Source organism: Ips typographus, linkage group LG2, assembly GCF_016097725.1.
Source record: "Ips typographus isolate SLU linkage group LG2, UJ_Ityp_2.0, whole genome shotgun sequence".
NCBI lineage: Eukaryota > Metazoa > Arthropoda > Insecta > Coleoptera > Curculionidae > Ips > Ips typographus.
The window spans coordinates 11,422,837-11,450,574 of NC_138423.1; the positions used below are offsets into that span (position 1 = coordinate 11,422,837).

The 27,738-nt window shown below is 30.2% G+C and overlaps 1 protein-coding gene and 1 long non-coding RNA gene across 4 annotated transcripts in view; one reads left to right on the plus strand and one right to left on the minus strand.

The window, feature by feature from the left end:
* LOC145724525 (uncharacterized) overlaps window positions 1-16,117 on the plus strand; it is a 126,706-nt gene extending 110,589 nt beyond the window's left edge. Inside the window, exons 2-3 of the long non-coding RNA XR_014177019.1 lie at window positions 14,406-14,507; window positions 15,904-16,117. This is a non-coding gene — a long non-coding RNA (uncharacterized LOC145724525). The remainder of the gene's footprint in view (window positions 1-14,405; window positions 14,508-15,903) is intronic.
* LOC145724516 (A-type potassium channel modulatory protein KCNIP1-like) overlaps window positions 1-25,786 on the minus strand; it is a 205,392-nt gene extending 179,606 nt beyond the window's left edge. Inside the window, exons 1-3 of one of the 3 annotated variants that reach the window (XM_081972851.1) lie at window positions 25,509-25,786; window positions 17,457-17,655; window positions 16,094-16,162 (exon numbers count right to left, since the gene is read on the minus strand). In XM_081972851.1, coding sequence (XP_081828977.1) covers window positions 16,094-16,162; window positions 17,457-17,604 — 217 coding nt within the window. In that variant the 5' untranslated portion in view covers window positions 17,605-17,655; window positions 25,509-25,786. Of the gene's footprint in view, window positions 1-16,093; window positions 16,163-17,456; window positions 18,520-25,508 lie in introns of those variants that run through there. The other 2 variants (XM_081972854.1, XM_081972853.1) reach the window with 2 other exon arrangements.
* Window positions 25,787-27,738: the final 1,952 nt, after the last annotated feature.

Sequence of the window (27,738 nt, forward strand, 5' to 3'; positions counted from 1 at the left end):
TGAAGTGAGTACTTCACGTCCGTTTGAACAAAAAGGTTTTTTTAGACTCTCCAGTCGTGGTAATTCAGAGAATTAGTGGGTATTGTTAGGTTAGATTAGTTATTGAAAATTATTAGGAATTACTGAGCATTACAAGGAATTAGTGTACAAAATTTTACTCAGCGGTTTACTCCTCGGGTTTTACCTATTTTTTTCTTTAATTGTATTGAGGCAATTTGTAGTTTACTTATTTTGGGCATTGGTCTGTACATCTGTTTTAAAATAGGTGTAAATAGGTGTCAAATTATCAATCAATTTTCTAGCAAAAATGTGAATTTACTTTTCAATTTTTAGAAGAAACACCAAAGTATTAGCCTGAAAATGCGTCAAAGACCCGACCAAACTTTCAAAGAAACTCGATGGGTCTTATAAGTGGACTTTTTGCTGATAATTTAAAATTGCCGTTCTACCTCGCTACGTTTTGGTAAAGTCGTTATTGAATAATGAAATTATCGGATGGGTGCTACTGAGAGATATGAAGAAGCTTTTGTCGACGACGATATTTGATTAATTGTGTCTCGTGTATTGATCCGACACCGGGCATTATAACTAGGTTATTGCCAACTTATCTGTTTTTTAGCGCCTGAGCAACATAAAAAGTTTGAGCACTATCGAACGAAAATGGACAATGGAAACTCCTGGAACGCTTATTCATAACATTTTTTTATCCCAGAAACTTAATTATTTAATGGCAACTCTATCGGATCAATTTGGGGAAACAATGACGGGAAACTAATTGATTTCAAGTTCGAAATCTTCATGAATAAAGGAGCAGGATTAGATAAGTAGGTTATTTATAGACAAGTACGTACTATCAGGAAAGGAATATCATAATTTGAAATAATTAATTAGTAGAACCTGTTAGGCCAGATAATTAAGAACTCTGTAATTATAACTATTTTTTAAGTTGACATTTTAAAGTGCGAAAATTACGTATACAAAAATTTCAGGAAAGGTTTTTACTGCGAAAGAAAAAATACAAAGGACGAAGAAGGTATAGTAAAGAAAACAAATAATATAGAGCAAAGGAAAGATAAGAAGTAACATAAAAGAGAGGAAATTTAGGATCCAAAAAAGTGGGAGAGACGAGAATAGGCAAATTACAAAGCGCAAGAGAGATTAAAAAAGTATGTAGTCAACAAATAGAATGACAATAAAAGAAAAAAATGCTGATAAAGTAGAGAAAAAGCAAGAGTCAAGCAATAAATAAAATAAAGAGAATAACAGTAGGAAATGTCTCTTTTAGTAATAACAATAATTGACCTTAACATTTTATGAAAATTTGGTCACCGGCGTTGACACTCTTGATGTCAAAATAAGTTTAAAAAACTAGTATCAAGTTTTATATTTTTTAAATGAGACTCCGTACTTTAATGCTTATAAATTAATAATTATTAAAATATTTTGTCTTTTGAAAAAAATATTTCTCACAAGGTTTGTCAAAACTGCTAATTTTATCGCTGTTAATACTAGATTCAACACACAACTGATAAAAACTCATTTTTTTAAGTAAAACCATCTGTGTTTTGTCAAATATTATTTGAAACAGTTCTTCGTAAATGATACATCAGTTTCAACAGAAGAAAATGTCTGTTAAACTTTTTTTCCTTCTATTCTCATTTGTGTTTTATAGCGTTTTTGGTCTTGTTTTCTTTTGATACAAGTTTCCTGTCTTAATTTTTTTATCAATAAATATATTACAAGTTTTCGAAATATTTTTCCTCATATTTTGCCGATCAAAATATTATTTCTTGTTTGGGCATCTTTTTTGCTTGCTATTTTATTCACTTTACTACCTAGTTTGTATTTCTCTTTTTTAAACGATTATTTTCTTTTTGTTTGCGTTTTAATTTCATTTTGCATTTTTTGAATTGTTGTTTTTTGTTCTGAGAATGGGCAACGATTTGTTATGCATTTCTTCTAGAATTTTCATATTTTGGTGCTTTTACTAAAAAGATTTGTGTCTGTCCTGTTATTTTAAACTTTAATTTTTAGTAACTTAGTTATAAGATTAGTTTAGGACATGCACTGTTTTTCTTATAGCCAGATGCTAAATATAGACTATTATTATTATTATTATTATTAAAAATATAACTCCGCGTTTTTCGTCAACTTTTTTGTTTTTGGCCTCATTTTTCATTCTTATACCATTCTACTATTTTTTGTTATTATTATTCTTTCAAACTTATTATGAAAATGTCAATTGTTTTGAGGCCTAACAAAAACAAGTTTTAAGCTATTATTATATTCTACTTTTTTCTACGCATCTTTTATCTTTTTCCTGTGTTTTTTACAGTTTTGGCATTTCTTGTTTTCTGAGCTATAATTTTTTAGGCATTTCTAGTAGAATATTTTGGTGTCTCAAATATTAACGTACACTTTGGCGCATTTTTCTTTACATAGCTTAATTTTGTTCTTACTCTTTCTTTAGCCTCTTTTTGTATGTTGTCGTTTTTGGAATTTTCTTATATTTTTTTAAAATTATTTAGCGAACCTTCCGGGGTGTATTTAATTCTCATAAATTAAATTTTTTTGCTTATATATTTTTACTTTATTTGAGGTTATTTTCCTCAAACACACAAATTCGATATCAGTGAGATATTTAACAGCTTAGTGGAAATCTCTCGATTAATCTTCAAAATAACTTATGACGGGCTTTGTCTTAGATCTCCTCTAGAATTAGATTAAGTGCCAGTTTAACCGGATCTGTTTGAAACAGGCCGGTAGAAACTGATTTTCCGCTCCATTCATTTGGGAAATGTATTGCAAGAAAGGCGTTAAAACTTTAAATGTTCAATTTAATGTAAAAGCAAACAGAACTTTTATGTTACATAAACTCTTTATTGTCGCATGAGTAATGCATTGAAATCATCACATATTATTATGGAAATCGATAATCATAAAAGGAACTGGAATAGAAAAATGTCTAACTTGTGGACTGCAAATTGCTTCATCTGCCTTTGTCAGCTCAATAAAAGTCATGTGAAATTGCTCTCAGATCGAGTTTGGGTGATCGCTATAGAACCAAATTTATCCTTTTTGAACCGGAAAATTGTGTTACGTGACTATTCTATACATTATCTAGTATTCTACCATTTTAAAACTAAATTAAAATTAGCTTTGAAGGCAATAATAAATGTTTTTTATTTTTTAGAAGTGAACTCATGGAGATAAATTACAAACCGTTTAAACAAATCCCTTATCAAGCTAATGGGGCCATTCTCAGAGGAATAGGCAGTTTTTACCAACATAAAAAAATAGGCCTATATACTTTATAAATGGCACCCCAAGATAAAAAAGATTTAGATCAATTTGGTCAGGCAAGTTAACTTTTTAGTAAAATCACACTTATATTAGACAATTTATTGAAAGCAGTGTGGCCAAGTCAAAATATTTAATAGCGCTAGAATAATCGGTCAAAAAACAGTAGATCAAAAAATCAACAATTTATATAAGAAAAACTAATTTGACTTTAAATTATTTTCCAGGGTTTTTTGCGAAAAATTTTAATCATCAATTCTACATTGAAAAATAATGCCAGTATATTTTAAAGTTTTAAAATTAGTGACAGATCAGGTGGTTTTAGAGAATACTGTAGGCAGTCAAGTGGCCTACTTGCCGTAAGAAAATGACTCTTTCAAGCACATTTTTAAATTCCTCATTAAATTTGCTATCCAATCACCTAAAAAACCACTTAAATATTGAGTACAGTCAGAGAGTAAAGCTGTAACAAAGTTTGAACTTCCAGAAACACAGTTTGATAGACAGTCAGAGAAAAAATCGACTCTGAACCCCACTTGGAGTAAGAAAATGACATGTGCTAAGCATATTTTTGTAATCTTTATTAAATTTCCTATTCAATAACCTGAAAAAACTAACCGTACAAAATTTAGTACATTCAGGATGAAAAGCAGAATCAAAGTCACAAACACAGTTTGAAAGAAAAATCAGGGATAAAATCGCCTATAAAACGCACTTGTAGTAAGAAAATGACTGTTTTTAGCACATTTTTGGAATTCCTATTAAATTTCTTATCCAATAACCTGAAAAACACTTCAAAATTTGGTACAGTCAGGGAGAAAAGCAGTGTTAAAGTTTGAACTGTCAGAAACACAGTTTGAAAGGAGAGTCGGGAACAAAATCGAGGGTGAATCCTACTTAGAGTAAGAAAGTTACTATTTTAAGCACGTTTTTGAAATCCTCATAAAATTTCCTATCTATTAACCTGAAAAAACCTACAAAATTTAGTATGGTCAGGGAGAAAAGCAGTGTCAAAATTTGAACTGTCAGAAACACAGTTTAAAAGGACAGTCAAGGACAAAATCGCCTCTTAAAACCCACGTAGTAAGAAAATTATTGTTTTGAGCATATTTTTTAATTCCTCATTAAGTTTCTTATCCAATAACCTGAAAATACCTACAAAATTTAGTACAGTCAAGGAGAAAAGTACTGTCAAACTTTGAACTGCCAAAAACACCAGTTTCAAAAGAAAGTCAGGTACAAAATCGCCCGTAAAACCCATTTGGAGTAAGAAAATCACTGTTTTAAAGACATTTTTTAAATCCTCATTAAGATTCCTATCCAATAACCCGAAAAAATCGTAAAAAATTTTGGACAGTCAGGGAAACAAACGGTGTTAAAATTTGAATTGCCTGAACGACAGTCAAGGACAAAATCAGACCAGGTAGAGAAAACTAATTTCTCAAGTTACTAATCGGTCAGTAATGATACGTTTATCATGTTAGTAGTGGAAAAAATGTTTTATTTACAACCATATATGTAATGCTGTCATTACTAACGTCATTGAAGGTTAGGAAGTATCATATTGCGCACCTCTACTTCCCGCCCTCACTTCCCGCCCTCACTTCCCGCCCTCACTTCCCGCCCTCATTTCCCGCCCTCTAAAATTGTGATTGTTAATATTTTTAAAAAAAAAATGATGGTTGAATCAAATTTTTCAGATAAAGTCGGATCGATATTCAGTTCGCAAATAATAAATTGAGAAAAATGTCCTGGATTACAACTCGAATTGTATGCATTCTAACGGTTATAATGCCTATAATACATTACAATACTAAAATTAACATGATCTAAACTAAAACAAACTACTTATTGAAATTAATGGTTACATTTGAATTATTATAAGTGTTTATAGAAATATTTAGGCCAGTACCAGCACTGGCGTCTCCAACAGTTGTCTCTTTGGTCGACAAATTAATTTGCTGCTGAATGACTGAGGTTTGTGAACTACTTGCAACAGCTTCAGAAGACATGGCACGTTGGGACAGCATAACAGAAAAGCAGAAGAAAAGCATATAGAAAAATGACTGCTTGGTAGTTTTTTGTTAAATGTAATATTCTAGATATGTTCAGAATGAAACAATGATTTGTAAATTTTTATAGAAATATGATGGTTGTAAATAAAATAGTATACAAACCTCGGTAGGAAGTTTCATTCCTGTCTCGAGATCCTAGCTAAACCTCGACGCTTCGCGTCTCGGCTATCTAACTAATCTCTCGACAGTAATGAAACTCTTCCTACCCCGGTGTGTAATATACTATTACAAGTAAGCAATATACATTCAAACCCATTAATAACATTTTTTGAACTACCTTTTGATAAAATCTTTGTAATTGCAACCATCATTTCTCATTATCTGACAAGTAATTTAAAATACAAATTAAGCACATATTAATATTAAACTGGTTTAAATTTAATATTTTCACTAAATCAACTGTATTTGCATTTATAATGAGTCGGAAAACTGCGTTGAGCACAATAAAATAAAATCAATATTAGGTTATCTATTGCTTGGCGTTAATTTACATAGTGGAATTTGTTTTATAGATTTTTGGTCGTACAAAATTTAATTGGCCCGAACACGCTATAATCGAAAAGGATTATTATAAAATATGCTTTGTTTTTGGAAATCATTTAACGAAAGGATCTTTTATCGGTTGTGTTTAAATTAAAATATATTGACAGGAAATAAATTAATTTACGTTAGAAATTGGAGTTGACAAAACCACAATTCTAAACAACTAGAAACTTAATTGCATTCAAGTCAACATCCAAACGTTAGCATATAATGTATCATAAAGTATAGCTCTGATGCTTTTATGACAATATGCAGTAAAACTTCTTTGCACATAAACTATTCAGTTTTATGTTTCTAGACGTGCAGCAATCAGAAGAAAAGTAGACTTAACTGTCCTTTATTTCTGTATTTACTACTTGGATACAGATTAATAGTTCACACATGTCTGTCTTCTCTAGAGCAAAAGTTTTTTTCAGTTAATTTTTCCAAATGCTTTAAATTTTATTGGTCTGTTTTTCTCAGTTGAACGGAAAAACATCAGAAAGGTTCATGCAGTCATTCCATTGAAAAACTACTCCAAAACCTGAAAATGCCTATACTTTAAAAAATGAAATCAAAAAGTTAAATAATATATTTGACGATACTAATGTACTGAACACATGACTGAACTATTCCTCAATATCTGCAGTAATTTTGATTAGAAATTTCTTGCTAAACTGGTTATACACATTCGATGCTTTATCCTTAGTTTGCATATTCATGTCTTCGGATATGATAGGCCATCACGCTCCAATACAATTTGCCAGTGTCGATTACTAAGCAAGTGCCAGTGGTTTATGTAATTGCATAAAATAGAATGCCGATAATTGAGGACGAGATACACAGCATAGACTAGATGCAAGAATTAATTACGTTTCAGCTTTATGCAAATAGTACCACAAAGGAGACAACGAAATTAAAGCAAATTTGAGGAAAAATTTGATTAAAGCGTGTGTTTAAGTTAGCGGAAACTGCTTGATAACACAGCAGCTTTAATAATTTTTTGAAAACATGTTTTAGCGATTTTAATAGTATTTTTAAGCATCTTAACGCTATAACACCAAGTAGTCTTGTTCGTTAAATTAATTTTGCACAGAAACGCTACATCTGAATATGTCCCTTTAGAGTGCTAAACATAAATCAGACGCGTCACATAAATTTTGCTTAAGACTATTTTCAGACACTTAATATTCTAGCGAAATTTTAGCTCTTCTCTTGCTGACGTTGCCTTTATATTACACTGCAGTATGCACACATTGCTGTTCATAACGTAAGATAAGGCATTTTCACCGAAATTGTTTTTAAGCTCATAATCTTGGAGTATTGTATATGTCTACAAGAATCCCTTTTAATTTCCTAGTTCATTAGGATGAATATTATCAACAAGGTGGAAAATGCATTTCAAACGAAAATTGGACGTCACAGCAGCAAAAGTGTATTGTTTACACGAAATTACGAGTATTTACGTAGTGCGTAAGTGTTTTTGCTCAAAATACTCCTAAAAATTATTACAAGTGTTTTTTCAGGTTATTGGATAGGAAATTTAATGAAAAATCTAAAAATGTGCTTAAAACAGTAATTTTCTCACTTTAAGTGGGTCTTACAGGCGATTTTGTCCTTTCAAACTGTATTCTGGCAGTTCAAACTTTGATACCGCTTTTCTCCCAGACTGTACCAAAGTTTGTAGTGTCTTTTTAGGTTTTTGGATACGAAATTTAATGAGGATTCCAAACATATAATTAAAACAGTCATTTCCTTACTCTAAGTAGGTTTTACCGGCTTTTTGTCATTTCAAACTGTTTTTTTTCGCAGTTCAAATTTTGATACCGCATTTCTCGCTGACTGTACCATGTTTTGTAGTATTTTTTCAGGTAATCCGATAGGAAATTTAATGAAGATTCCAAAAATGTGATTAAAACAGTAGTTTACTCACTCCAAGTAGTTTCTACAGGCGATTTTGTCTCTGATTGTCCATTCAAACTGTGTTTCTGGCAGTTCAAACTTTGATACCGCTTTTCTCCCAGACTGTACCAAAGTTTGTAGTGTCTTTTTAGGTTTTTGGATACGAAATTTAATGAGGATTCCAAACATATAATTAAAACAGTCATTTCCTTACTCTAAGTAGGTTTTACCGGCTTTTTGTCATTTCAAACTGTTTTTTTCGCAGTTCAAATTTTGATACCGCATTTCTCGCTGACTGTACCATGTTTTGTAGTATTTTTTCAGGTAATCCGATAGGAAATTTAATGAAGATTCCAAAAATGTGATTAAAACAGTAGTTTACTCACTCCAAGTAGTTTCTACAGGCGATTTTGTCTCTGACTGTCCATTCAAACTGTGTTTCTGGCAGTTCAAACTTTGATACCGCTTTTCTCCCAGACTGTACCAAAGTTTGTAGTGTCTTTTTAGGTTTTTGGATACGAAATTTAATGAGGATTCCAAACATATAATTAAAACAGTCATTTCCTTACTCTAAGTAGGTTTTACCGGCTTTTTGTCATTTCAAACTGTTTTTTTCGCAGTTCAAATTTTGATACCGCATTTCTCGCTGACTGTACCATGTTTTGTAGTATTTTTTCAGGTAATCCGATAGGAAATTTAATGAAGATTCCAAAAATGTGATTAAAACAGTAGTTTACTCACTCCAAGTAGTTTCTACAGGCGATTTTGTCTCTGACTGTCCATTCAAACTGTGTTTCTGGCAGTTCAAACTTTTATTTCGCTTTTCTCACCGAGTGTACCATATTTTGTAGTGGTTTCTTTAGGACATTGGATAGAAAATTTAATGAGGAATTCAAAAATTTACTAAAAACAGTCATTTTCTCACTGTAAGAGTGTTTTAACGGCGATTTTGTTTTTTCAAACTGTATTTAAGACAGTTCAAACTTTGATACCGCTTTTCTCACTGACTGTACCAAATTTTGTAGTATTTTTTTAAGATATCGAATAAGAAATTTAATGCTGGATTCCAAAAATATGATTAAAACAATAATTTTTTCACTCCAAGTGGGTTTTACAGGCGATTTTGTTTCTGACAGTTCTTTCAAACTGTGTTTCTGTCAGTTCAAACTTTGACACCGCTTTTCTCCCTGACTGTATCAAATATTATAGCGTTTTTTCAGATTATTCGCTAGAAAAATTAATGAGGATTTCAGAGTCATTTTCTCACTCCAAGTGGGATTAATAAGCAATTTTGCTATTGACTATCAAACTGTTAAACTGTGTTAAAATTTACAAAAATCAAAGTTTAGAAAAGTTTCCTTACAGTACCTATTCGATTCAAAACGCGTGTCTGAGATTTATGACAGTTATTTTGACCGTGGTCACGTTTCTGCCTAGCTAAGCTATCCTCCAAAATCCACGTGATATCTGTCACTAATGACAAAATTGTCAAAATTTTACTACAATTTGCAAGAATTTCAATTTAACACAATTTTCGAAATAAGATGTGTTTCTGAGATTTATGACAGTTATTTTGAGAATTGTCAGTAAATTACTGGTAAATTAAAATTGTTTAAATAACAAAATCTGCAGATTTGGGTCATCATTTTTTCAGAAAGTGCTACTTATTCATAAAACATTTATAAGATTTTTACTCATTTGGTACAAGAATCACTTTTTCAGAAAAGTTTAACTTTATTTATTTTATTATTGATAAACCAAAATTCCTAGTACAAGTAACAAAAACAGCCTTTTATTCAGTCTTTATTTTTCAGGATTTTATTTTGACATTATTGACTTAAAATAACTTTTAATGAAATTAATGACAACCATTAGAGGAAAATGATATATTTCAACCAAATTTCAATTAGACCTGCAAACTTACTCGGCAAATTGGAATTTACTGGTAAAATTGGTAAATTTTCCTGCCTCACTAAATTTTATATTGCTTATTTTTACTTTACCTTGCCGGTAAATAACCGGTCACTGTAAATTTACGCCCATCACAATTTTTTTAGAACAAATTTGCTTATTTTATTTAGAACGCGGAAACGTGGTAGTCATATTTTTGGTCAAACTGTACATAGAGAAAAACAACAATAGAACCTTGTTTGGATTTGGAAATATCAATTAATCTGGAAGTAACGCTCGTTGACAGCAACTTATAAAATTAGCTCAATGCAAATATGAATAAAATTTGTTTTTGATCAAGCTGTCTGTGTGAAAACGGTTTAGCAGTAGAATTATATCTAATAAAACAGTTAATAGACCATTGAGTTAACTTTCGAATAAATGAGATTGTAATTTTTAATTTTTTTTAATTACAAAACAAAACCAAAAAAGTAACTTGCTTACGAGCTTTTAACTTTCTTGTAGGAACCTTTTTCTCTATGATTTTTTGAACACCTTTTAGAACGTGTTTTATCGGAAAGTTAAATGTAAAAATTTAAAAAAACCTGCTAAACCGCGCATAAGAATACCACCCCTTCAGACTTTTTTCCGGAAGTTTAATACCCCGTTAAATTCTATTTCTTTTAAAAGCGAAAGCATTCACTTAGCGAAAAAGTTCGAGTTTTTTTAAATACGTCGCGGGCGCTTTCCAGCGACAAAATCCAACTTTCGGAGAGTTTTAAGCTCTGGGTGTTAATTTAAAAATAATTTTCGGAAAGAAAATAAGTTTTTCGCGGAAAACAAAGCCGTCCGCAACTTTAAAAAAACCTAATAGAAAGTTTTTTTAAACTTGCATATTGTTACCAAAATTTTCTTTTTATGTAAGATTGACCAATGGCCTCTTTAATAAAGAATTCTTACTGTAATGTACTAATAGCTTTATTTCTACTTTTTTTAGACTGTCAAAATTATTCTGTGTTTTTGTTTCATCTAATTTGTTAATAAAAAAAAAGTTTGTACATCTTGTATACTGCTTATTTTCAAAACTCACTAGATCTATATGCTCTTGATACCCCAAAGATAAGGACAAGTGATTCAAAATATTTTGACTAATTTGTCTTTTTTAAAGATTACGTGAGTAAACATGTGCTACAAAATGACAAAAACTGATGAAAATTGAGATTTGTAGGAAAGAATTATGACAGCAAGTCAAAAACCAAGTAGTCGGAAAATTAGAACAAAATAGAAAGTCGGAATAAAAATAACAGAAAAAAATGATATGAAGATAGAAAAAAAGCAAGTGCTACAGAGAGGGAGGGACTAAGAGAGAGAGAGAGAGAGAGAGATATATATATTTCTAATTTAATGATAACACAAAGCACGGAAGCAAATCTCTGTATTTTTCTTTCTTTTAACTTTTCTTACCTGTTTTCCCGTCTTTTTGATAATCGTTTCCGGTCTTAAATTTTCTATATTAGATCAATAATTATGTATTAGAATTTTCTAAAAAAAAACGTTTTTTATATATTCAAATCAATCTTACTACTTGCTTTCAACATATTTTTTCTTTTTTAATGCGATTTTTTTTCATCTTTGCATTTTTTCTTCCCGCATTGATTTCTAATTTTAGTTTGACGCCCTTTTCTCCTCCCGTTTTTCATTTTTGCTTTCTGAGGATGAACGATGATTTTCAGGCATTTCTAATAAAATTTTCATATTGTAATTCTTTTAAATAAACTTCCACATTTTGGCACAACTTTTTTCTGTTAATATTATTTTCCTCTTTTCTCCTTCTCTTTAATAAAAAATACTATAAAATGAGCCAAAACTGGCCTCTCAAACTCAAAGTAGTAAAAAAAGACCCCTAATCCCCCTCCATTCATTCAATTTTTTTGAAAAATGAAAAATTTTAAAGTGTTTTTTTGTACTTATTTTACCTAATTTAAGGTCCTTTGATATAAATGTGCCCTTTGCTGTGCATTGGAACCTTCCTGGAGTAAAATAAAAAATTGCCAAAATTGCACTTTTTGTAAAAATAGCATTTTTTCAATATTTGAATGATTGTAACTTTTTTATTTGAACTCTTATAGATTCCCATTAATCGATACGAACGATATATTAACCTCCCGAAAGAGGGCAAAAAATACTATAAAATGAGCTAAAACTGGCTCTTCTAGCTCTTCATGTTACCGAGATATTGAATTTCGAAAGGTAGTAAAAAAATACCCCAATACCCTGTGAAAAATCCATTTAAAGAAGTGAGTGAAAAATTAAAGCCAAATAAAACTGATTCAATTATTACTATATCTAAGCATTTTTTTTTGGGCAAAGACAAAAATTCCCTTCTAGAAACTTCATTGAAGTAATTTCGAAATTTTTTTAAAATTACAATTTAAATTTTATTATAATGCTTTGGTTGTCTATTTTGAATCTGAAAACCATTGATCGTTTAACTTTATTTTCCAAAATTACGTTTTGCTACTAAAATGCAATAAATTTAATATGATCATATACTCAGTTCTAACTGACAGAGGCATTAAAAATTGTCAGAATAAATGACACTGGTGACAACATTATCACAGTGACATTGTTTAATGATGATTATTTCCTTCTTATCAATTTTGACCAATCGCTATCAAGAATTAGTATAACAAATGTAAATTTTAAGTGGAAAAATCACTTAACAACTGTCAACTTAGCTGTCAGCAGTTTTTCCGGAAAAAAATTGGAAAAAATTTCACACTCCTCACAGCAACATAAAGAATAGTGTTACCCTTTCTAGCTTGAAAGTTATTGTTCTTATTAATTATTGTTCTTATTGTTTTAATTAAAATAAAATGTTTATTTAACTCAGGAAATAATCTTACCAAATATCCCTCGTGCATCTAATTTTTCCTGTGGAAAAATTGGAATACTCGTTTCAAATAGCTCATGCTATTTGTTAAAACAAATTTCTTAGAAACTCGTTTTTCCGAATTTTTCCGGAAAAATTAAATGCACTAGGGATATTACCCCCGAAAAAATTTTAAAATGATTCAAACGACAGATAAAACTTTAAAACTAAAAAGAGTCATTTTTAGATACTGAAACTTGATTTTTTACAAACTTTAAACGATGTATAAATATTTAAATGATGAGTATAACAAAGTGGTATAAATGACCAGTATTTATTATTACAGGTTAGAATTATGATTTTTATTTAAAACTGCCAAATTTATCCCAAATGACACTATGGTTAATATTCCATTTTTTGGATTGATTTGACTCTTTCTCCAACTTTAAAAATACTGTTTCAAGACTGTACCAATTTGATCCAACCATTCAGTTCGGACTCTGATTTCTCGTCCGTAAATTTAGTTGTAATATTTTGCAGATGAGTGAACTATCTGTTCTGCTCACATTTAACTCATTCGCCACTCACTTATTAGGGTCATATAAGTAGGTACCTCACTCAAAAGCAATTTGTTTTTGAATCAGATTAGGCTCCCTTAAAGTTAGATGAGTATAACTTAAGTGATCACAAACATTTACGATGATTTCTGAAACTCATTTTTCATGTATGGTTTTTTCTTCTCTCTTAATAGCTTCTCCTAGATTAAATTGTTGTCCTGTGCTGTTTTTAGAAACAACTTCTTCCCTATTTTTTATTGGTTTGTAACCTTCTGCTTTTCTTTTTAAGTGGTTTGTAGAAGCTTTATGGTTGATCGCAGCATTGAATATTTACTCCATAAACACATACCCACAAAACAACACTTCGAAAGCTTGGAATTGAAATAAGCTAAACTTTTGTTCTCATCGTTTTTCTAAATTAAAGCGGTAAAACTGGAAGTGACAAAAAGATGAAAATGTTTTTAAAATACCTATAACAGGCATCGAATTTATCTTAGTTTCAAAATTTCTTTAAATCTCTCAGCTTAATAAACTTTTAATGAACTGTTTGGATGGCTAACCCTGTATAATTCTAACTCCAGTTCTAAGTTCTTACATATAATTAGACATTTTCATCTTTTATTTCTATAAATTGGATTCTTTGTTGATTCAGATACACGGTGATTCAGATGAGGTGCATATAAAATACACTATACAATACTATACATTTAATTAATACGAAAATAAAATAAAGTACGAAAGTTTCTATAAACGTTGACTGTTCTGGGAAAAGATCGAGACAGCTAAATTTGTTGCTTTTCAACTCAATTTGCTAGCTGGAATAATATTAGAACGTTTTTTTTCAGATACAGGATTATCGGTTATACATTGTGACATGTTTGGCTATTGAAAAAGACCAAAAATTTTGTAACATTCATAAACCTTAATCCTTTTACATCTATAACTCGGAATATCTTCTTAAAAACCCCACAAAAAGCAAATACAAACAACTTTTGCAAATAAATAAATTTTCAAAGTCATTAAAGCGGGCATTAGCTAATTCTCTCTTAAGGACCATAAAAATTAATGACATTTCCGTCTCGCAGTCGAACGTTTCGTAAAAAAGGCATTTTTCTTCGAGTCCCAAGGGGTTTCGAAATTTTGCCGTTCCAGCTGTGTCGAAATAGAGCAAAAAAATGGAAAGGAAAAGTAATTGACCCAGTCAACACGAGAATGAGTTTACGTGTGAAATTAAGAAAACGAGTTAATGGAAAAGATCAATATAGACTGTAATTTATTTTGTTTCAGTTTGAACGACCTTCTCCTTCAGGGCGATAAGGAATGATTTGTAATTAGTGTCAACTGTCGATAAATCGACTTTAAGATGGTTTTACAAAGAATGTGCACCAGGTAAAAATAACAATTATGAACCTAATCTAAATAGTGGTAATAATGTCAATAATTAAGTTAGGGGTACTAGTGCTAACAGTTTTCAAACTTCAAGAAGTTTCTTAACTTATATGTAGTAGTTAGTAATAATGTAACATTTTTTATAGGATCATATAGAATAATAATTATGTATTATCATTGAAAGTACTATTTTTACAGAACTTTTTAATCACCATATTGTCAGAAGTTTTCTTAGCAGGAATAGTATTCCTTTTCACATGCTAGCGCCATCTTTTGTCCTAATACGCAATCAATGCATTGCTAAAGCGAATTTAATTATCTCAGCTTTCTCACAGATTACTGTATTATAACCGTAAATGTCCTTCCCAAAAGGAAAAGTTAACCCTGAACTTAATTTCAATTATAGTTTAAGGTCTTCACTACGGGTGGCTGCACTTTTACCAATAAATATTTTAAGTTCAATGGAGGACAGCCTACTATGGAACTGAAAAGGCCGAATTTAGGTTATTAAGTATTATAAGTAGGGTCCGGATTTCTACGAATTTTGCTTTTCGTAAATAATAAAAGCAGTCAACTTTTGACATCTAATTTGAACGATTTACGCAAAAACACGTCATTTGGCAGGTTCTTTTCATGCTCTTTTTGCTTTGTTCTTTTTTTGTGCTTAATTTAGTTTTTATGCTTATTTGCTGCCATTTTTTGTACGATTTTATTTTGAATCGGTTAATTTACAATTGAAGCTTTTCAAGCTATATTTGAGATATTTGGCTTCTGAGAGACAAAAACATACCAATTATCTGTCGGAAAATGGGTAAGTATTAATTTACAAATTTAAACTGACCAAATAATTTCCAAATGCTTCAAAGTAGTCGAAAAAAATGTAAAAACATTCCAAAACACCATATAAGCTCCAAAATGTTTTACAGAAATTTACAAAACAGTCTTGAAGCTTCCAAAAGCTTTCAAATGTTTTTCAACTTATCTATAGAAGCTCTCAAATGATTTGAAGTCAGTCTAGAAGCTTCCGTATGCTTCTAGAGCAGTTTAGCAGCTTCCAAAAGTTTCTAGAACCGTCTACAAGGTTTCAAATGTCTTAAAAGCAGTCCAGAACCTTCAGTGCTCTTTAAACTGCAAACACTTTTCAAATGCTCAACACTTTTCGTCACATTTCTACGATTAACCTTAACTAACTAAGTCAGTTCAAGAAAATTTTTAAAATTCAAAAATTTTCCAAAAAAATTTATAGGGTTACCCCCTTTAAAAATGTCAAAAATCTAGTTTTTTATTTTTGAAAGTCGACCGGTACGTTGTACGGTAAAATGTTATATTTAATGAAAGTTGCGTCTTTGAGAGGCATACATGAAATTTCACACTGCTAACTCAAACCGTTTTCCAGATATTTAGAAAAATGTCCAAAAAAAGGTAATCAAGTATGACGCCCTCTAGCGGCCAGACGGGGCAAGTTAGCGGTGCCCGCTCAACGTCACGTGATAGCTCCAATCATTAGCTGGTAAAACGGTGTACTTATTATTTAATTTAATGTATATTTTTCTATAATAACACATAATTGTATAATTTGTACTTACTTAAATAATAAAGTTCCAGGCTGTCTAAGTCTTGCTGTTTGTCTCTGGTCTCGGTAAACTTAGCCCAGACTAAAAAAGAAACCAGTTTTAGAAACACTTTTTCACACAAAGTCAAATCTAAACCCAACTTAAGCTAAAAATGTACTGGGTGTTCGAAAAACACGCTGCTGTTTTCTTCTCGTAGGACTATTTTTTTATTAGTAAACTATTTCTCGTAAGACTTTGGAAGAAACGCATCTAAATAAATTTGTTAAGTTACAAGAAATTGCTGCCAATTATTCTTAGTTCTTAATATTCTACCTAAGGGCCGATACTTTCACCTCCGAATAAATTTATTCTTATGATAGTTTCTATAGAAATGACGGAATTGACCAATAGCAGCGTCTGATTTCACGGTTTCCATAGATATTATCCTTAGAATAAAGTTATTCTGAACTGAAAGTACTGGGCCTAATACGACTAAAGTAAAACATGTCCAATAACTCCAAAATTTTAAAAATGTCATTAATGCAGTCTCAAAAATCCACGAATCGTACATAGTACAATTTGATCAGTTTAAAAAATAAACTAAACGACTAATTGTAGATTAAAAAATACGTATTTGCAAGGTAAACGATATCAAAGGCAAATTAGCTTCAATGTAGAACTACAGTAACATGATTGGCAAATTTGATTTAAACCAATACGATTGTTGAATTGAATGGTCAAGTAAACAACTCTCAATTTTTTTATGGTTTTAGGAACATTTTTCCAATCCCGAGTTAGCCATATCCACGATAATTTCAATTTAACTTCAAACTTGAAAGTATAGGTATATCATACAGTGTGATTTATGCATTACAAAGGTGGTACAGCTAGAAAATTTCATTTAATTTACCTTCTAGAGTTCTACCCTCGAAAATTTACCAGGGGTTTCAGCTAAATTGCTTGTACTAAAATATAAAAAAACCCGGTATTAACTTACAAATCAACGCCACTGGCATATAAGTAGGTATTTATAAAAATTATCGAATAATTGCAAGTTGAGAAATTACGAAATTTTTCGACTCAAAGAAAGCTCCTTAAGTAAACTGAAAAAAACTGCCGTATTTTTTTGATTGGTTTGACCTAATCTAACCTAACCTATAGTTGAAAATTTGTTCAGTTTTGTGTTTATTCAAATTTCATTCCAAAAGTCTTTCAAAAGCTTTTTTTACAGTGACATAATAACCTACAAACCATATTTAAATGAAAATATTAATTTTTTCGTTTACTTTACTTTTACTACTTACTACTTTGCTTATTTTTTTCTTACTGATTTACAAGTTTTTTACCGTTGAAATCAGAGTGTTTTAAGCTTTTTCAAACAAATTCTAATACTCACCAGCTTTTAAAAACCCCAAGCAAGGATTAGAGGATGATTTTCTCCTGTTATTCCGCATTTGAGAACATTTTGATATTTTCCTTTGTCTTCCATCCGGATATAAACCTAACTCAATTCGTTCACCACTATCACTTTGTCCACCACTCATATTTTCACCTCACTGTTTAACCTTCAGTTAATATGTTCTTATAGTAATAATCTATTTTTTAATTGATGAAAATGAGTAGATAAATTATTTTTAGACAATGTATGCATATCAGTATTAAATCACAAACTAACCAAGTTACATCCATTAAACTGCAAATCTGAATCGATTTGGCAAATTTTCCGGACATACGCCTATAAAACCGATTTTCACTACTACTATGCAATAACACGCCAAATTTTTCAATCACCCGTTATGACGACGGTGTTTATGACGGACTTTTGACTGGCTACTAATATTCGTAAAGTGATATTTACTCGATCGGCTGTTGCCTCTTGAAACTTTTAGACTAAATTTAAAACGTACAACATTCGCACATTTAAATTCAATCATAAAGTTGCAACCTTTTATCTAAATAAAAGATGGAAGTATTTTCCCGCAGTTATATACGAGGACTGCCAAATTAGAGTTCTTGTATATTATATATTAAAAAGCTCTTGGTTCAAAGAATTAATTACCATAACTTTTTTCCAGCATTCATAATAATCAAGCAATGTAATTTATGTAATTGTTAGTTAAAAGCGTAATTTTTTAGTAAAAAGTAGTCATTTTTAATTGCCCTGGTACAAAATGAATTGGAAATTTCTGCAAATCGGTTTGTATATTTGCTGCAGAAAGAAAAATAGCCCAGAATGATCCGTATTGTAAATATTTTGGAAACAATGGGCAAAGATAAACATTGAGAGTTACTGTTTTTTCAACCAAGTGATTTTTATTTGCTTCAATGAATTTTAGCTAAATAGATTTAGTCCGGTGACTTTAGTTTACTAACACCCATAAAGCAGTAAACCTACATTATGCACTATTTTAATGCACATTAGTCTTATATTAAGAGTTTTAATGCGTTTGAACCATCTGTCAAAACACACACTCAATTACCCAGTTCAATAGTCTCAAATTAAAGGAAATACCACCGGACTAAAGCTGGCTTGATCATTTTGTCTTAATTTATATTTAAAGTTATTGATTTTAAAGGTTAATGATAGACTGAATGAAATGCTGCTGCAACACATGCATGTTTTGTTTTAAATTTATCAAAAATATGTGTTTTGCAAGGTTAGATGTACAGGGTTGGTCCGTATATTTATCAGCTTGTGGCGACTTTATTTTTGCAGATAGGAAAAAATTGTTAATACAAAACTTATAGGGCTTTTCCTAAATCACCATAAGTTATTGAATTGAATTTATTGAATAAAATAATAGACCATGGCAAAGGTGCAAAGAGTTCATAACACAAAGAGTCTTTTTCTTCTGTTCCAAAAATATATAATAAGGTTGACATTTGGTTTATCTGTTTTCGAATTATTGGCGTTTAAAGATTGTTATTTTATTGTATTTTAATATCACAGTTTCCATGAATTTGGATGATTTGAAGGTTAAGTTAAATACAACATTTCCTGGATCACATGACTGTTATTGACAGTTGTCAATTTAAGTGCAAATTTAAATTGTTACGATCACGTGACGTACGTTTACAGTTTTAGCTTAACTGTTTAAATGTAATTGACAGACTTTTTACGGTTAAAGATGACATTTTCCTTGTCACGTGACTTTTGATGATAAATTTTTACTTAACTTTGTAGTGTTGCTTGCTGCGAATTTAAATTTTCCTGACGTTTCCTGACGTGGTTTTACAATTTTAGCTTTACCAGCTGTTTAAATGTAATTTACAGATTTTTCCAGATTAAAGTTGAGATTTTTCTGGTCACGTGACTGATGTTGTAAAGCTTCAACTTAACTTTTAAGTGTTACTTGCTGAGAATTTAAATTTTTACGATTTCGTGAGGTGTTTTTACAATTTTAGCTTTCCCAGCTGGTTAAATGTAATTGACAAACTTTTTACGGTTTAAAATGACATTTTCTTGGTCACGTGACTGTTGTTGACAAGCTTGAACTTAACTTTTAAGTGTTACCTGCTGAGAATTTAAATTTTTACGATTTTGTGAGGTGTTTTTACAATTTTAGCTTTCCCAGCTGGTTAAATGTAATTGACAAACTTTTTACGGTTTAAGATAACATTTTCCTGGTCACGTGACTGTTGTTGACAAGCTTCAACTTAACTTTTAAGTGTTACCTGCTGAAAATTTAAATGTTTACGATTTCGTGAGGTGCTTTTACAATTTTAGCTTTCCCAGCTGGTTAAATGTAATTGACAAACTTTTTACGGTTTAAGATGACATTTTCCTGGTCACGTGACTGTTGTTGACAAGCTTGAACTTAACTTTTAAGTGTTACCTGCTGAGAATTTAAATTTTTACGATTTTGTGAGGTGTTTTTACAATTTTAGCTTTCCCAGCTGGTTAAATGTAATTGACAAACTTTTTACGGTTTAAGATAACATTTTCCTGGTCACGTGACTGTTGTTGACAAGCTTCAACTTAACTTTTAAGTGTTACCTGCTGAAAATTTAAATGTTTACGATTTCGTGAGGTGCTTTTACAATTTTAGCTTTCCCAGCTGGTTAAATGATATTTACAGATTTTTCCAGATTAAAGTTGAGATTTTTCTGGTCACATGACTGATGTTGTCAAGCTTCAACTTAACTTTTAAGTGCTACCTGCTGCGAATTTAAATTTTTACGATTTTGTGAGGTGTTTTTACAATTTTAGCTTTCCCAGCTGGTTAAATGTAATTGACAAACTTTTTACGGTTCAAGATGACATTTTCCTGGTCACGTGACTTTTATTTACTTACTTATTTACTTGACCTTGAGTTTACTTTTTTATTATATTCTTACGTTAACCCAATTTACTTTTATTTGTGCTATATTTTCATTTAATAAACGTAGCAACACAAACAAAAATCGATGATCTGCTCGATGAACAGAGTTGTTTAATAATACAGAGTGAACTGATTTAAATCAAAGTTAAAGGTTTCACAGTTTTTATATTAACGATTCATAAGTCGTTATTTTGCGACACTTACAGGATGGTCTAATGTCATCAGGGTGTCATAAAGTCAATTGGTAGCCCTTAAAAGCTATTCGTGTCCACCGTAGTATTCATAGGACAATTGTCAACAAACTGAACTATTTTATACAAAAATACTTTTTGTATTCAGCAATTTTGAATTTAAAAGGCCATATAATCGTTTTTTCACAATAACAAGAAAATGGATTGCATTATTAATTAATCCATACTAAATAAATATTTTCCAAAAAAAAAATCATTTTACTTAAACTTGCTTAACCAATCTTTGTGTAACAGCAAACTGGATTAGATTTGACATAATCAGATATTGTTCATGGTAAAGTTATCACTTAAACAACCTTTTTCCTTTGTGATATTTGCTTGGATTAATTTGTCATTTTGTATAAAAAAAATCTTAAAATTATATATGACTTTCCAATTGTTTTGTCTACTCGAAATTTAATTGGCAACATTTTATGAATTTTGAAAAATGTTTTGATCTTATATTTAAAAAAGGTGTGAAAGAAAAAGAACACTTTTGTAATTTTTTTGTTAAATTTAAAAATTTAAATGTCCAATTCCACCCTAATCTACGATTACTAAATAATATAAACTAAATATTACGATCGTAACGACTTTTGAGCATAAATATTTAATATTTTTTCGTTGAGATGCAGACGTAAACGTCAAAACACACAAAGCAAAAAATTTTTATTGCCGCCTAACTTAAATAAATAATGCGGGCACAATTTTTGGAAAACGGTTACATTTCAGTTTTACAGATTTATGCTGCTAACACAACATATAATGGTTATTTTTAATTACTGAACACGAGTGTATAAGAAAGTTTGATTGAAAGCATAAATAATTTTGCCTATTTCATCACACGTATGTAGGTTACTATTATTTTAGTTTATACAAAGGAATCGTGTACACCTAATTTTGTGTAAATCGTTTACGTTTTGTTATAGCACCGGTAATTTTTGTAAGTATTATTAGGTAAAGCGTAGTTCTTTTATTAACGTTTAAATAAAGGAAATACGACAATATCTGTTGTTGGATTTAAAAACGAATTATACAAAACAGGATGTTTCAAAATTACGCTTTTGTTTTTCAAACTTATTTCACGAGAAAATACAAGAAATACTATTCAAAAACTATCTAACAAATAATGGTCTATTTTGGAACTCTGTAGATACATGAGTTTTGTTTTTTATTTACGAATATACTGTGGTATTGTACTGATCTGAGTCTTAGCCGTAGTTTTTTTTTTGTTATTCTTGTCTTTCATGTTGAACTTTTTGTATTAAAAAATTAGAACTGCTATAAAAGTAAAACTTCAAATTGTTTCCTGATAAACGAATATTTTACCAACTCATAATTTTAGAATTGTTGGAACTTATAAGTGCTTTAATTTTTCAATTTCAAAAGGTATTAATATTCAGTGAATTAAATGAGATCTAACATTAGGTCTACTACTAAAACAAGAAAAAATCTTCAAAATAACTTCTAATAATTGAAACTACTAAACTGAATAAATAAAATAAATGTGTTTTCTTATTCTTAATACCATATTTATGATTAGGTATAATTAAAACAAGCCAAATTCGTATAAAACCTAGTTAAAGATAAATTAGATCACATAAACATCTTTTTAAGCGTTCCTATTACCGTTACACGTATATTTAGATGGAGCTTTGAAATTATTTTGCTAAGAGCCGAACCACAAATAAATACAGATTTGGATCAAAAACATCAAAATTACAACGTTGGTTTAGCGTTCTTTGGTTTTTCATTCTATGGGAAAATTTGCAGGTAATTAAGTATTATTCACTGTAATAAAATTTAAACTATGATTTTGCATGGCAAAATTAAGTTTTTTTTTGTTATTTTAGCAAATTGTACTATTATTTACTAAGCAATTTTTTTATACCTTTCCTGTTTTCTTATCTTCAAATCTTTGTCTTGTTTTTCCTCTCTTATATCATCTGTTTAAATTTTCATGTTTTCAAGAGTTCTTCAAATATAATATTCAAGTAAAAAACTTAAATACTTAAGTCAACACATTTAGAAATCATATTTCAGCTTTAAATGCTTGTTGCTTTACAAATTTGCAGTTAAAATTCATTTATTTCCAACTTTGTGACGATCAAATTAAAATTAGGACGATGATTCAAAACGTTGACAGAGTGTTGAGTTGAATTAGATAATGATCTTTTACTGAGCTAACTACTGAAAATATTTATTTTGCAAAGCCATTAAAATTTAGTTAAATGTTTAGAAAAATCGCATTTTTGTCGTCAGAATTGCAGGATATAAATAGCGTCGATCAGTTTTATTAGTAATAAAATAACGAACATAGTTATATAAAAGATTAATAAAAAGAATAAAATATTTTTTTTTGCATTCTTTTTTTTAATCGTTTATTTAACATGGTTTATAACCTGTATGGTTTTTAGCTTATTTTAAATACTTAGTTAGAACTTAGAGTTATTTTTTTTTACTTGTTACGAGGCCAAATAAATTGTTAATGTCAATCGTCACACACAAAAATCAATCAACACATCAATTTACGTGACATGATAATATTAGCTATTTATAACTGATAAAAAAAATTGCTTGCCAAACTGTAACCTAACCTAAACGTAATAAAATTTCACAAAGCAAAGTTGTGTTTAGTTTATTGTGAGTGAGTGTGAGTTTATTTAGGATTAAAAATAAATATTAATTGTTTTTCGTGCAGTTTCCAATGCTTATTAACAATCAATCAATTATTTTGAATTGTCTTTTTTTTTTTATCTCTGGGTTTTTATCTACAGGGTAGATCAAGCCTAGCCTAGATCTTGCTTTACTATACAGGCTGGTCCAAATTGATTGTAGGATAATTCAAGGGTGGAAAGCACCTACATAAAAAAACTCCAAAATGTTATATAAACTGTAGTCGAAAAGTGCCCCCTAGCGGAGTTAGCGCACCTTAAGAAGGTGAGTCACTAAAACTTTTTTTTTTGTTTTTAATTTCTAAACAAAAAAAGTTACTCAAATGAAAGTTTGCATGCATGGTCACCATTTTGAAGTGGTTATTTAGAGTTTTTTTTAAAATAATATGTACAAATACGTGGGCTTTTGAAAATGATGTTTTTTACAAGGATTTTTTTTATGGTCATGATTAGGCAATTTTTCTCCCATTTAACCATATCTGCATCTCTAACCGTTTTCGAGATCTCCATAGTGGCCCTCTTTATTCTGTATACTTTCTTGAAGATTTTGTCACATAGTTTATACAGGTGATCACATGACTATATCAGAAAGACTTATAAATATCTTATGACTCCAATTAGAAGACATCTGCTTTGAGAGAAGTTTGTCGCCATTTTTGTCTAGCCCATTGATTTCATATGGTTGTCTTTTCTTACCACTAATTTTTTATGTAATTTTAAAACTTTTCTACCTGTATAGCAAACTAGACATATTTGAACGTAAGAAACCTTTTGTTATCAAAAATCAGGACACTCTACCAATACCAATATGTTTATAGTGTTATCAGAGGCGCCCAGCAACATATTTCTCGATATGTTTCTAACAAAGAGTTGATATGGCCTTGGTTAAGACCTAAACATATTTTTACATTTTCTGTTCAATTACTAAGAGCTAAAAAGTTACCCTGATTTTTATTTACATCAAGCAACGTTTCTGTGTAATTAAATTAAAATCAATTTTCTCACAAATGTATCTGCAATAATCGCCAATGGCATTGGAATTTACTGAAATAATGGCATATTTGATTTGGGATAATCTGTTTAAATATAGATTATTTTTTGTAATTTTTTAGCCTCATGTTCATCTATTATAGCCACTAAACTAAAATTAATATTAAGACCTAACAACATACGTGAGAATCCAACCAAATAAAAAGTACTGTAAAACTTTCAAATGATGTAACTTGGTTGGTTCAGTTGGAAAAATTCTAGATTTAATAGATTCAACTGTATCAATTTAACGTATCCATACTCTGGTCAATCTAGTGTTGTTCAAACTGCATAATTCTTGTGCACCTATTTTATCTGAATTACAAACTAAAACAAATCCTTTTCAGAAGTGAATTTTGATGTATAGTACAGATCATCCAATTTAGTGATAACGTTATAGTATTATTAATTCCTTGTTGTTTATCAGATGTTTACAGCTTGCCAATTTCATACTCTCATTATCATGTTGTCCTAAAAACTAATACAAATATTACTTTACTCTAAAAACGTACAATAAAATAAATTTTTCGAATGTGTATCATTTACTTTTTATTGTTTTTACCGGTATTTGAAAATTTAATAGTTATTTATACAAGTAACTTTTAACCATTTTTAAATCACACACAGATTTAAATCACTTGTTTTATACTAGTTATTTATTCAGCGTGACTTAAACCATTTTTGTTCTTTCGAGTTTCTTCGAGTGAATAAACCGGTTTAAGTCACGTGTTTTATACAATATTTTATTAAATTTCGACTTCTTATATTAAAAAAAAACTAAAATTACAGTTCTCTATTTGCACCGCCCCCCATAGATTTGACATTCATGTTTGTTTGTTTACATCTGTAAATAGACGAATGTCATTCAGAGTGATTTAATTTTTTTTTAAAGAATTAGTGAATAAAAAAAAATTTAAATCGTTGTTAAGCGTTGAATAATTGACTAATAATAGAACGGAATTTAATAAACTTATTTATTTTACATATTGTTTCATAGATAACTTTTACTCACATAAATAATAATTGCTGTGAATTGTATACACGGTATTTGCTGACATAATTCTGTAAAAAAGTTGTCCTAGTGCATATATCTTATGGACACATCAGTTGTATATTAATAAAATGTAAATATGAATCTTAAAAACTGAAATTTATTATATAGAACAATAACTAAAAAATTGAAAAAACCAACCTTTTAACATTTTGAAACTCCCATTTGTTTTACTGTATTATTTACACTAACTACAAAATAATCATTTTCCGGACATTATGTGATTGAGTATGGATTTTTTTAGAGAAATATATTATTGTGTAGTTACTTTTAATACTGAAATGTATAACAATTGGTTATGTTTACGGCTAAACTTTACACTGGTTTTTTGGTGAGCGGCACCACGATCCCGAAGCGAATGTGTAAACTAGAACGCGCGCGCGATTTTGCTATTTTCCTAGATATCGCGGAAACTGACCAAAATATTGTTTGAGAATCCACTCAGGTGGCATCTGGAAATAGTCCAAGTTATTTTCGGATGACTCGCCTCTATGTCACCAAGCACATGTCGCTGGCCATTACGCGATTGGTCGTTTTACTGGAAGTTAAGCGATTTTTTAAAGACGCTTGTTAACAGTTTATCGGCCATAAAATTTAATAGGATTTAATCTTAATTTGTATCATGTTAACAAGTTTTTAATGATTTAGGTTGAAAAAATGCCAAATCTCTGCTAGTAGCTTTTCGGTTAATATAGAAATCAATCAGACACCAAAGGGAGATAAAAACAGAAACCATAAAACCATTGGAAATCAATGTTTTCGACAAAGATGCAAAAAACCTGACATTTCAGTAGGTTTTTACTATAAAGCCTCAAATTCGATGATTTTACAGGGTATCTCCAAAAGTAGCAAAGAAAGTGCAATGCGGTTTTCGCGAACCTGTGCTCAACTTTTGTGAAAAGAGCAGTCGTACCTTTACACAGCTGCCCCCGTTTCTGAGCTACAAGGTGATTTTGAAAATATGACATTTTTGAACTCCCCTCGTATTTTTCTTTATCATTACATACGCATAAAATTTGCACATGGCTTCCCATAGAAAATTTAACGTAGAATCCAAATATTTAATCCGGTTTTTTAAGGCCTTTTAAAACCCTTTTTGGGCCTTGACACAGTTTTCATGGAATATTTCGTAGAAAAATTCCTACAACTTTCCTCTTTTATATTTTTTTTCATATTTTTCCAAATAACCAAGTTACACTTGTTCAGCTCGGTTATAACAATCATGATTTTTAATCAGTTTTTTTTTAGAGCACGTGACATTTCTACCATTTCCATACGTTTTAATTGTTTTATTTCAATCAGTTTTGTCAAGATAAGATAAGAGATTTTAGAGAGTTTAGCTTATTAGCTACATACAAAAAACTGCAAGTATAAAAAATATACAAAATAGTGTTCATAAAAACATAAAGTCATTAAACTGAAATTATATAGAGATCACTTATAAAATCGTTTAACTAATACCATCCTCCTACGATAGTAAATGCTTCCTCAATAACACTAAAATAATGATAACGTCACATTCTTTAATACTTCTCGGTGACATATTAAAATCACTTAAGCTTCTACATAACACATAATTATTCACCTAAACAGAGTTACATTACGTGATTTTTGATCATTTTGATTTGCCCTTTTCTAAAGTTTTTTATTTTTTTGTTCTGTCAAAGTCACGTGACAAACGCACACGCAATTCCGCCATTTTGATCGTTTTTGTCAAAAGTCAAGTATCACGTGACCTACCATATTTTTTCCACGGGTTTTCTAGATCACGTGACACGTTTTGCCAAAAATACACTCTTACATTCAATCGTGACTATCTTATTTGACACATAATGCATGGACATGTTATGGGCATGGATTTATATGTCGATGATTGCCAATACAATCAAAATAAAATGGAACAATTTTGTTTAATTGGTTTGAAGGTTTGGCCGCTAGGAGGCGTCAAAGTTAACCAATTTTTTTACACTTTTTTGATGCAGTATTTTACTCAATCGTAAATCTCGCCAATTTGGTACACTTTGTGTAAACTTTTATACATCAAATGGCAACACTGGTTGGTTGACTTAATAGTTGAACCGCTAGAGGACGCCAAAGTTGATGAATTTATTTTCTACCTTTTTTAGTGCAGTGTTTCATTCAATCGTAAATAACTCTACTTAGTTGATCTACACTATATAAACTTTGGTACACCAATAGATAGCTAATGAAATGGGCTTTCTAAAGATATGACAACACTTGTTGGTAGGTTAAACCGTTTGTCCGCTAGAGGGCGTCAAACTTAACCAAGTTTTCTCTCAACCTTGAGAATCTAAGCAACTGAAGACAGTTTTCACATTTCTGGTGACATTTGTGACAATGCCATTTTGGT